Source organism: Ochotona princeps, chromosome 6, assembly GCF_030435755.1.
Source record: "Ochotona princeps isolate mOchPri1 chromosome 6, mOchPri1.hap1, whole genome shotgun sequence".
NCBI lineage: Eukaryota > Metazoa > Chordata > Mammalia > Lagomorpha > Ochotonidae > Ochotona > Ochotona princeps.
The window spans coordinates 37,470,481-37,482,936 of record NC_080837.1 but is presented as its reverse complement, the minus strand read 5'-3'; the positions used below and the strand labels follow the sequence as shown (position 1 = coordinate 37,482,936).

At 46.2% G+C, this 12,456-nt stretch overlaps 1 protein-coding gene across 1 annotated transcript in view; it reads left to right on the top strand.

Annotated features, from left to right (window-relative positions):
• Positions 1–873: 873 nt before the first annotated feature.
• The window catches only part of RAD51 (RAD51 recombinase), a 33,861-nt gene continuing 22,278 nt past the window's right edge, over positions 874–12,456 (top strand). The window contains exons 1-3 of the mRNA XM_058666079.1: positions 874–1,011; positions 7,182–7,270; positions 12,004–12,141. Of these exons, the coding sequence (XP_058522062.1) occupies positions 7,184–7,270; positions 12,004–12,141 (225 nt within the window). The 5' untranslated portion in view covers positions 874–1,011; positions 7,182–7,183. The remainder of the gene's footprint in view (positions 1,012–7,181; positions 7,271–12,003; positions 12,142–12,456) is intronic.

Below are 12,456 nucleotides of genomic sequence, written 5' to 3'. Positions count from 1 at the left end.
GCAAGCTCTGCCCTTCTCTTGTAACTGCGGCAACCACCACCATTCACTTACCCACACCCCAAATGGTGGCAACAGCCAGTGCTGGGCCAGGCCAAAGCTAGGCGCTTCATCTCCGGTTAATGCACTTGGGAGGCAACAGATCATGGCTCTACTATTTGGGTCCTTGCTACCCACATGGGAGGCCCTGATGGAGTTCCTGGCTCCTGGCTTTGACATAGCCCCCAAAAATTGAACAAATGGATGGAAGATCCCCTTTCTCTGACATTGAAAAACATAAATAATTTGAAAACGGCCCAGCGAGATGGCCTACTGGCAAAATCCAAGGTAGGGCTTCCCAAAGCCCACAGGCAAGGTCCCACAGAAACCAGCGTACAGGGCTCGGCAGCGTGGCCTAGTGGCTAAGGTCCTCGCCTTGATCCCATGTGGCTGCTGGTTCTGGTCCCGGCGGCTCCACTTCCTCTCTATCTCTCCTCCTCTCAGTATATCTGACTTTGTAATGAAATAAAATAAATCTTTAAAAAAAAAAAAAAAAAGAAAAGAAACCAGCGCACAGGTTTCCGGAAGTGACGGCCCGACCACACCAACTCTTGGGATTTGTAGTCTAAAGTTGTGAATCGGAAAGTTTGGTTGGTTGGTAATCCACGCTAGGCAGGTCCCTGCACTTTAGCCCGCCCTCGGGCCAGCACCCGACAAGGAGGAGGGCGGGGACAGGAGGGGCGGGGCGACGTTACGTCGGCGCGAGCGTGTCGTCACCCCGCAGGCTTTTGGCGCGATTTCCGAAAGCTGCGCGTCGGAGCCATCGCTGCAGCCGGCGGGCCCGGGGCTGAGGAAGTCGAGGAAGCCAAGGAAGCCAAGGAAGCCATAGCTCGTCGCTCAGACACGCAGCCGGGTCAGAGACCGATCGGCCCGGTGACAGGCGGTCGGGGCGAGGCCTAGAGAAGGGGGGGTTTCAAGTCGGGGCGTCGGCCCACCGCGGGTGGAGCGCGCCGGACTCGCGGGCCGGAGGCCCAGGTGAGTGTGTGAAGCGCCGGCCCGCTTCCACCCCTGTGGCTCTTCTCTGGTTAGTCGGACGGAGACCTGGCTCTGTGCTCCCTCGGCCGGCTTGGGGGCTCGCCGGGCGAGAAACACGAAGATGGCGGGGCCGGGCGAGCCGATCGTGGGGCTAACGAGCCGCCTCCCGGCTGTGCAGCGTCGCAGCTGCTTAACATCGCCAGGATTGTACCTAGTCAGTCTTTTCCACTGCTCCGTTTTCTGCTTACAGAGGAGCAGCCTCAAGTCGCCAGAAAGACATTTTCAAGGTCTTGTGTGGAAAATCAAGTGGCATTTGGCATGCATAAAACCTTGGAAGCGTGGTACACATACGAAAACGCGCCAATCATAAAAGTATAGCGCGATTGTATAATGAATACTCCTCTAGCCACGCCTGTCCACGGAGTACTGCCAGCACCCCAGAAGCTTCTGTTGTACCTGCCCCCTTGTTCATGGTTATCACTTGGCTAAGCACTGGATCCTTAGCTAATTCTCGCCTAATTTTACGTAAATGCACCGAGAGTTTAATTGCTTGATATTTGTCATTCGTTTTATTTTTACCTGTTCTAGTAAATAAAACTAATGTTTAATTGTGGCTTAAATTTTAGCTTTCCTGATTATTGGTGAGATTGGGCATTTGTTCATGTTTCTCGACCGTTTGGACATCTGGTGAAGTGCTTGTCCCAGTCAGCCCACTTTTTTATTGAGTTGATTGTCTTTTTTTCATCCTGGTTTGAAAGACTTCCTTCTGTTTGTATTCTGATTAACAACCCTGTTATATATTAATGTTAAATATTATCTTACATACTTTGATTTGATTTTCATTCTCTTAATGATGTCTTCTGAATCTTTAAGCATATGGTAAGCGTAGGCAATTTTTCAGTCTTTTGTAAGATTTTTACATTGTGTATCCAGTGCAATAACTTTTTCTATGGTTATGAAAAATATTTTTTTTAGGAAGTGTTTATTCATGGTGCCCTGCAAATTAACATTCAGATTGTCTCCCGTACAATCTTTAGCTTCTTTGTCTCCTCTATGTGGTTTTTTTAATAAAACAAATTTTTTATATGTTTACATAGTTGATAAGAGTGCATACCCATGTGGATCACTGATCAGGGTAGTAAGGGTTGAGGAATGGGGGAAAATGAATGAGCCAATTGTTTCCATTTTTTTTTTCTTCCTGTATCTGGTAAAAGGTGGGAGAGGGTTGCTATATTTTGAAAACTTTACTTTTAGCTCCTTAAATTTAGATCTCCAACCTAAATTGAAAGTTGGCTATGGTATTTTATTGTGTGAGAGAAGCCAGGAAACCCAACACTGTTGACGTGACCATCCTCTCCCATTGCTCTGCTGTGCCATCTTCTCATATCTAGGTTGTATTCAGATGATTCTGATGCATGGCATTCTCATCAAGTTAGCATTTGAAATCTTACATTAAGAGATCTAGCTATACTTGAACAAATCAACACCAAATGGTCGTCTAGTATTGTCTACCAAGCTTCCAAGAGTGTACTTTTTTTTCTTTTTCTTTCTTTCTTTCCTTTTTTTTTTTTTTTTTAGTATTTGTATCATGGGGTCCAGTAGGGTAGCCTAGTGGCTAAACCCTCACTTTGAAACTGCTGGAGGGCCCGGCGGCATGGCCTAGCGGCTAAAGTCCTCGCCTTGAACGCGCCCAGGGATCCCATATGGGCACCGGTTCTAATTCTGGCAGCTCCACTTCCCATCCAGCTCCCTGCTTGTGGCCTGGGAAAGCAGTCGAGGACAGCCCAGAACTTTGGGATCCTGCACCCATGTGGGAGAGCTGGAAGAAGTTCCTGGTTCCCGGCTTTGGATCAGAGCAGCACCGGCCATTGCAGCTCACTTGGGGAGTGATTCATCGGACGGAAGATCTTCCGCTCTCTCTCTCCTCCTCTCTGTGTATCTGACTTTGTAATAAAATAAATAAATCTTAAAAAAAAAGAAAGAAACTGCTGGAATCCCATATGGGTGCCAGTTTGTTTCCCGGTTGCTCCGCATCCCATCTGGCTCCCTGCTTGTATCCTGGGATAGTAGTAGAGGATGGCTCAAAACCTTGGGACCCTGTACCCACTTGGAAAACCGGAAGAGGCTCCTGGCTTCTGCCTTCAAATTGGCTCAGCGATGGCCAGCTGTTGCGGGTGCTTGCAGAGTGAACCAGTGGATGGAAGATTATTCTGTCTCTCCTTCTCTGTGTATCTGCCTTTTCAATATTAATTAATTAATCTTTTAATTAAAGAAGGAGTGTATTTGTATGCAAAACAGATCCTCTGTGTGCTGGTTCACCGTGGCAAATGGTTGCAACAGCCAGGTCTCATCCAGTTTCAGTCGAGGAGCTTGAAACTGCATCTTGGCCCTCCTTTGGGTGGGACTTCATGTAGGACTAGCAGGGTCCCAAATGCTTAGACTGGCTTTTGCTGCCTTCACAGGAACATTAGTGGGAAACTGTATCTGAAGCAGAGTAGCTCAGAACTGGGACCAGCGCTCCAGTGAAATGCCAGCAATCCTGGCTTAACCAACCCACTGTGCATAGCACCAACTCCTTAAGCTGAATCACCTTCCCTTGATTGTAAATGCTTGATTTTAGGAGTAGATATTAGAGTGGATGTAGAAGATTTCAGAGTGAGCAGGGTATTTATGTGGGTTTGTATGTTTGGTTTGGTTTGTTTTTTAGTTTGTTCACTGAACTCTGGAATTGACTGAAAATGGTGATCTTTAAATTTCATATTCTACTGTTGGGCCTGGCGCGACAGCGTAGTGGTTAAAGTCTCGACTTGAATGCGCTGGGATCGTATGTGGGCGGTAACTTGGGGAGTGAATCATGGATGAAAAATCGTCCTCTCTGTTTCTCCTTCTCGCTGTATATCCATCTTTCCAATAAAAATAAAACTTTTTTTTTTAAAAATTCATATTCTGTTAAGTGTGGCTGTAAATTGTGATCTTTCCCTTACTTCAGTCTGTCCTTTTTTCTACCATGAATGGGGCTTAAGGATCACCATGCTATCTTTTTTTTTTTAAGATTTATTTATTTTTATTGCAAAGTTAGATATACAGAAAGGAAAAGAGGAAGATCTTCCGTCCAATGATTCATTCCCCAGGTGACTGCAATGGCCTGAGCTGAGTTGATCAGGAGCCAGGAGCTTCTTTCGGGCCTCCCACGCGGGTGCAGGCCTTAGGCCATCCTCAACTGCTTTCCCAGGCCACAAGCAGGGAGCTGGGTGGAAATTAGAACCGGTGCCCATATGGGATCCACGCATGTTCAAGGCTAGGACTTTATCTTTTTTTTTTTTTAAAGATTTATTTATTTTTATTACAAAGTCAGATATACAGAGAGGAGGAGAGACAGAGAGGAAGATCTTCCGTCCGATGATTCACTCCCCAAGTGAGCCGCAACGGGCAGCTGCTGCGCCGACCCGAAGCCGGGAAGCTGGGAACCTCTTCCGGGTCTCCCACGTGGGTACAGTGTCCCAATGCATTGGGCCATCCTCAACTGCTTTCCCAGGCCACAAGCAGGGAGCTGGATGGGAAGCGGGAGCTGCTGGGATTAGAACCTGCGCCCATATGGGATCCTGGCGCATTCAAGGCGAGGACTTTAGCCGCTAGGCCATGCCGCCGGGCCCAAGGTTAGGACTTTAGACACTAGGCCACTGTGCTGTGCCCACTATCTTACTTTCATAGGCCCCTGATCCCCAGCCCTTCTCATTGGAAGGAAACAATAGAGCTGAAGTAGCTTAACCTTTCACAAGTATAGTTTTAGCAGGTCTTCATTCATTTACCTAGCATTTGTACTGTGTGATAGAGTAATCTAGCAGAAAATCCTGTGGCTCATTTTTTTTTTTTTCAGTTGCATAGTCAGATTTACAAAGAGAGATATCTTCCATCTACTGGCTCATTCCCCAATAGTTGCAACGGCTGGAAGTTAGCTCCGAAGCCAGGAGCTAGGATCTTCTGAGTCTTCAACACAGGTGAAGGGTCACAAAGCTTTGTCCTGTCCTGGACTGCTTTCCCAAGCAATAAGCAGGGAACTGGAAAGGAAATGGAGCAGCTGAGATTAGAAGCAGCTCCATGTGGGATCCCAGCACATGCAAGGACTTTAGCAGCTAGGCTGCCATGCCCGAGGGAGGGGGCATGGCTCTTTAACAGTGGTATGCCAGTGGAAATAGGCTGACAGCAATTTGAGCTATACGCAGAAAGAGATATGTTCGGATTGGCTAGAATAAGAGCAAATTGTCTAATGACCGAAATCCAACAAGTTACACTGGCTTTCTTCTAGAAAACCGGTACATATTCTTGAAGTTTAGAGTAAGTTCTGGTAAGGATTGTACATATTGAAAAGGGAGTGCCTACAAAATAATCTCATGTGTTTGTTCAGTTGGGAGTAGAGATTTAATGGAAAGAGTTTTGGCTTTCTGTGGTGGAAAGAGAAGGGTACAGTCACTAGTGTGCATGCTTTCCAAAGTAGCCACAGCTAATTTGTCCTTGGAGCTTATGAATGACAAGTGGTAGCCATTAAGCCATTAAGCCCATCAGTTGCCTTCTCTTTATCTGTGCTAACACCTATTAGGCAAGGCTGGGTTATTTTCCAGAGGTGATATGTAGATAAGGTATTGAAAAATACATAATGCCTGGTCACAATGTAAAGCAACAAAATAGAAGATGTGATTAGTCTAATTAAGGTATGCATCATTATCTTTTTTTTTTTTAAGATTTATTTATTTTTCTTTGAAAGGCAGATTTACAGAGAAAAAGCTTTCATCCACTGTTTTATTCCCCAAATGGCTGCAATGGCTGTAACTGAGCTGATCTGATGCCAGAAGCCCGGAGCCTCTTCTGGGTCTCCCATGAGGGTACAGGGTCCCAAGACTTTGGGCCGTCCTCCAATGCTTTCCAGGCCACAATCAGGGAGCTGGATGGGAAGCACGGCTGCTGGGACATGAACCAGTGCCCATATGGGATCTTGGTGCTCGAAGGGAGAGGATTAGCTAATTAAGCCATTGCACTGGGCCCAAGGTATGCATCTTTAAGAAGCAGAATAGTCCTGGCTCTTCTAGAAAGTCTTTCGGATATAACTAACTAGATAGATGGAGAAGAGATCTCTAGAGAGGTTTGTTTTGCTTGCCGTAAAAAGGTCAATGATTAGACCAAGAGTTTATCAAGTATCGTCATCCTCTATACTCTTCAGGAATTGGGTCGTCTATACTCTTTGATCACCAAAATCTGTAGATGCTCCAGCTCCTAGTGTAAAATGAAAACTATTTGTATATGTACATGCACCCTCTCATCCACTTTAAACCACCTCTGGATTGTTTATAATATCTTATACAATGTTAATGTTATATAAATGGGTTGGCTGTATTGTTTGGGAAATAGTGACCTAAAAAAGTCATGTATCTTCATTATGGAAACAATCATTTTCATCATGAAATCCTTTAAATCTGCCGTTGATTGGATAACCAATGCAAGCATCACAGGGAGGATCAGGTATACTTGAGAGATGTGCTGAAAGTTGACTTTGTAGGGGCTGGCTTTGTGGCATAGCTGGTAAAGCTGCTGCCTGTGACACCTCTTATCCCATATTGGTTCCAGCTTGAGATCCAGTTGCTTTACTTCTGATCCAGCTCTCTGCTGGTGAGATGGGAAAGCAGCAGAAGATGGTAGAAGTGTTTCGGCCCCATGTAGGAAACCCAGAAGTTCCCGACTTGGCTTCAGACTGGCCCCGCCCAGGCTGTCAAGGCCATTTAGGGACTGAACCAGTGGCTGGAAGATGTGTCTCTATCTTTTCTTCTTTCTGTGTAACTCTGCTTACAAATAAACAAATAATATCTTTTTAAAAGTTAACTTTGTGTTTTTTTCTTTTCTTTCTTTTTTTTGAAAGAGTGGGAGAAGCCAAGATGGAGAAAGAGATTTTCCATCTGCTGGTTCACTCCCCAAATAGCCACAATGAAGCCCAGAACTCCATCCAGGTCTCCCGTGTGAGTGGCAGGGCCCAGATACTTGGATCATCATCCACTGTCTTCCCAGGCACAGAAGCAGGAACCCGGGGTCATAGCAGCTTAACCCTTTGTGCCACAGCCCTGTAGTTTTGTCCTTATCACACCTGGCGTTCTATTTATGCCAACGGCTTCAATGTTTTTCAGCGATGGCTATGCAGATGCAACTGGAAGCAAATGCTGATACTTCAGTGGAAGAAGAAAGCTTTGGCCCACAACCTATTTCACGGTTAGAGGTATGTCCTTGCTTGCCAAATTTGAGTTACATTGATCCGCTGGTTCTTCTTCCTAATAGGATATGTCACATCTTTGTATAAACGTAGGTTTACTACTAACTCAAGACCCAAATGAAATCGTCAGGGGTCCTGTAAAGACTTGATCATGGTTAAGCACAGGGCCAGATCTTTCTTGTCAATGATTTTGTTCCTTCTTTGCCCTTTTCCTTTCCCAGAGCTGAATTATCAGAAAATAAGGCTTAGAATCCTATGGTTGAGTCTTCATGCTCTTTGGAGTCTGAAATTTCTTTTTTGTATTAGTTTGTTTATGTGTTTATTTATTTATTTAATACTTAATTATCTACCTATTTTAAAGGTGTATTTATTTTTTTTTATTTTTTTTTTTATAATCCATTTTATTGTATTGTTGTTGACAATCTTTACATAGTTAACTATAGTTGAAGGAAAATCAAGAAAAAGAAAAAAAAAAAAAAAAAAAGGTTCAGGGGGATAGGGAGGTGGGCAATGCTATTATGTCCATATTGTTTCCATCATGTATCTGAGGTAAAAGGGGATATTGAGGGAGAAGCCCCACCCGGTTTCCCGCCCACCCCAAGTCCCGGATGTGGGGCATGCTCTGAGATATGTGCTCAAGTGGAGTTAATAGTTCTCCAGTTATGAGTCACTGCCAGTTTCGCTCGATGAGGTGGTCCACTGATTGATATGGTCCATGGAGTCTGAAATTTCTAAGGGATTACTGTAGCTTGGATCATTTACGCAGGGCACAGAGGGGAGCAGCATGCCTCCACTGACCAAGTTCTCTGCTGAAGTTCCTAGTGAGTTCCTAGTGAAGCAGCTATCACAGGAAGGAAGAATGGCTGGACATGATGTAAGCTGTAAGAGGCAAGCTCCAGGTTTGAACGTTACCTGGGATCATCACACCGCATAGCTGGGGCCCTGCACTATTTCTGCCTGTCATACAAAGGGCCTGGAGCAAGTGCAGCAAACTTGGGCTTGAAGAAGGTGGAGGATGCAGAGAAAGGCTGGGGTTTTTTTTTTAAAGATTTATTTATTTTTATTTCAAAGTCAGATACACAGAGAGGAGGAGGAGAGACAGAGAGGAAGATCTTCCGTCCAATGATTCACTCCCCAAGTGAGCGCAACGGCTGGTGCTGCTCCGATCCAAAGCTGGGAACCAGGAACCTCTTCCGGGTCTCCCACGCGGGTGCAGGGTCCCAATGCTTTGGACTGTCCTCAAATGCATTCCCAGGCCACAAGCAGGGAGCTGGATGGGAAGTGGAGCTGCCGGGATTAGAACCGGTGCCCATATGGGATCCCGGGGCTTTCAAGGTGAGGACTTTAGCCGCTAGGCCACGCCGCCGGGCCCGAAAGGCTGGGTTTTTAGGTCTCCTTTTGTGCGTTTCTCCGATCTCCTGCAGTGAAGCTGCAGGGCTCTGTAAGTTACCAAATAGATTTATTTTTTAATTTAATTTTTAATAATCTTAGTTGGTTAAGGTGCACAGGGTCAAGGGTTACAGGATGAAAGTGGGTAATACCATTGTTTCCACACTAGTATTATTTTTTCCCCTGTATCTGGGGTCAGGGGAGAAACAAAGGGAGAAGCCCGTCCCAGCCTCCCACCCATCCCAGGTCCCCGATGTGAGGCACACTCCGAGGGTCCTGCTCAAGCAGTTTTGATAGTTCAACAGTTCTGGATTGTAACCTATTCAGAGTCCACTGGCTGACATAGTCTCTTCATGATTGAGGTTCTGAGATCAGCAGTTCAGTTGGAGGGATTTCCCAAGAAATTTCAACTGAGATAATCCCAAACCTGATTCTTGTGTGAGTTTACCAATACTTGGTCTGACATCGTCCGTCGCCCGCATCAGCTTATGTACATGCTGGTTGTTGCTACTGCCAGGGTCAGTCCTGGTTCCAGCTCTGTCTTCCAAGTGAACCAATGGGTGTTGTAGTCCAGCTCGATCCTACCCACTTCATACTCGATCCTCATGTAAACCAGTGGGAGCTACAGCCTGGTTGGGGCGAACCCATAACCCCCACCAATTCTGCACCGTACCCTGGTTCCCATGCTTGCCAGTATGTACCTCAGGGTTGTTCAGTCTGTCCCACATCCCATTTAGCTCTCGTATATGTCAGTGGGCATTGAAGCCTAGTTCAACCCAGCCAACCTACTATCCAGCCCACACACGTACTGGCAGGTGCCTTTCTGTCTAGCCACCCCTGCCGCTGTCCTGGTTTTCGTGCTCTCCAGTGAGAGGGGTAACCCAAGAGGGAGGTGCCCACTATCTTCCTACTAGGCCACTCCCACTCCCGGATTATGCACTATCCAGGTGGTTCTGGCATTTGACTTGACAGAATTAGCTCCCAGTGCCAGCCTCTGCCAGCTGATGCTATGGCTAAGCCCTACCATCCCTCACCCACTCTAATTTTTGCTTGCACCAGTCGGAACAGTCAGCCCACCCTGGCCCTTCCTTTATCTAGCTCACATGAGGCCCACAGGTGTTGTAGCCCTACCTAGTCTGGTCTGCCTCCATCCCAACTCACGCTTTCCAATGGGAGTGGCTGTCCAGCAGGGGAGCCCACATTACCCTGTCGGCTTTGTTCCTCCCCCGATTGTCACATGTGCTGTTTGGGCGCTGCAACCACATCTGGTATGGCTCATCTCACCTTGGCATTCCTTAATGTGCACTCGTATGTGTCACAACTGAACCTGACCCAACCCACACTCTATTCTGGTGCTCTAATTCGCCAGTGGGTGATGTGGACAGGTTCATCCTGGTCTGTCCCCAACCCATGCCAAATGTATGCCAGTGGGATAATTTCCATAGCCTGTTCTGGGCTGTTTCCTATCGTGCTTCTTGCGCTTACCTGCCGGGTCTGTGGCCTGCCAGAGGGGTTGCCCAGGCTCCTCCATCAGGAATTCTCCCAATGCCAGATTTTGCGCATACCAGGGTATCCATGAGCCAGCCCTACTCATTTCACCTCCCATCCTAGCAGGAACAGTGGCTTTTCCTGACTGGCCTTCAACCCAATCTGGTTCTTGCTGTTGGATGTTTCAGCCCAGCCACAGCTCATCCATACCCACATACAGCTCACACATGGCTCAGTAGGGGTTGAGACCTAGCCTAGTCAGTCCCACATCTACCCTGGTCCTCCAGAACACCAGACAGTATTGGAGTCTGGCCCAGGTTGGTGCATCCAGTCCCAGTCCACACTTTTGCCAAGGGAGACTACAGCCATATCCTGATCAGAACGCAGCCCCCATTCCAGCCCGTGTGTTCCTTAGTGAGAACCTCAACCCAGCTAGGGTGTCCCCTTAACTCCCCAACCGGGCCTATTTCCAGCCTTAGGTCACATTACCGAATAGATTTTAAGACTTATTTATTTTACTTGAAAGTCAAAATTAGAGAGAGAGCAGGAGAGACAGATCTTGCATCTGTTGGTTCGCTCCCCAAATGACTGCTACAGCGAGACCTGGGCTGGTCCGAAGCTGGGAGACAGGAGCTTCTTCTGGGTATCCCAAGTGAATACAGGGAGCCCAGGACCTTTGGTCATCCTCAGCTGCTTTTTTTTTTTTTTTTTTTTTAATTACAAAGTCAGCTATACAGAGAGGAAGATCTTCCGTCCGATGATTCACTCCCCAAGTGAGCGCAACAGCTGGTGCTACACTGATCCGATGCCGGGAAGCAGGAACCTCTTCCAGGTCTCCCACATGGGTGCAGTGTCCCAATGCATTGGGCCGTCCTCGACTGCCTTCCTAGGGCCACAAGCAGGGAGCTGGATGGGAAGTGGAGCTGCTAGGATTAGAACCGGTGCCCATATGGGATCCCGGGGTGTTCAAAGCGAGGACTTTAGCCACTAGGCCATGCTGCCGGGCCCTCTCAGCTGCTTTCTTAAGCTATTAGCAGACAGCTGGATCAGAACTGGAGAAACCAGGGCAGAAGTTGGTACCCTTATGGTTCCAGTGCAATGGTGAGGATCAACTTGCTATGCCACCATGCCAGCTCCTGCCATTCTTTTTATAAGATTGGTTTATTTATTAGAAAGTTAGTTTCAGAAAGAGGGAGAGACAGCTCTTCCACCCACTGGTTCACTTCCTAGATGGCTGCACCGGCCAGCACTCTGCCTTCTGAATCTTCCATCAGGGTGGCAGGGGCTCAAACATGTGGACCATCTTCTACTTTTCCCAGGTGCTTTAGCAGGAAGCTGGATTGGATATGGGACAAAACTGTTACCCGCATGGGATGCTGGCATTGCAGGTAGCTGACTTTACAATGCCAGCCCCTCACCATTGTCGGCGTCAGTGGTTACAGCATAGCATTTTAATTATTATTTGACCAAAAGGGATACCTGAATAGTACTCCCCTCAGCTCTGGAGCTCTTTTATCTGTACATCTTAAAATACTGTAAAAAACACCAGGGTGTGTGTGTGTGTGTGTGTGTGTGTTTTCAATGTACAAAGCAGGTGGGAAGACACTGGCTTCAAGTGGCCCTTAGGACCCCAGTAACCAGTATCTTCCCAATTCCTGATAGAAATTCACTTTAATGTAAGTGACATAGTGCTAGTTTTGAACTACTGTTTTAATAATTTATTATGAAGGTGCACTTCTTAGAACTGTTACACAAATACAGTTCTTGAGATACTTTGTTATGTAGGTAAAGTACATGGGAGCCATGTTATAAAGATGATACAGCCAAATCTCCAATTTATCCCTGGATTTCTTTATTTACAGCAATGTGGGATAAATGCCAATGATGTGAAGAAATTGGAAGAAGCTGGATTTCATACTGTGGAAGCTGTTGCCTATGCACCAAAGAAAGAGCTGATAAATATTAAAGGAATTAGCGAAGCAAAAGCTGATAAAATTCTGGTGAGTACAGTTTATGTAATCTAGGGAAGCACAGGAGGTACAGTACAAAAGGGCATAGCAAAAGGTGATCTTCCTCATTAGCTGGTCACCTTGTTTGACAAAATAATTTTCTTATTTTGTATATGCCTCCTTGCCTAAATCCATTGTTCCATGAATTTTATTGTTATAGAATTTGAGATAAGTGTAAAATTAACGGTCAGTTTATACTATTTCCAGCAGTCACTGGTTTATACTTTCACTTTTTTTATATTATAATCTGTATCTTAGAACTACTTAATACAGTCATTAAAATAGGGTATTTACTGATAAAGTGTC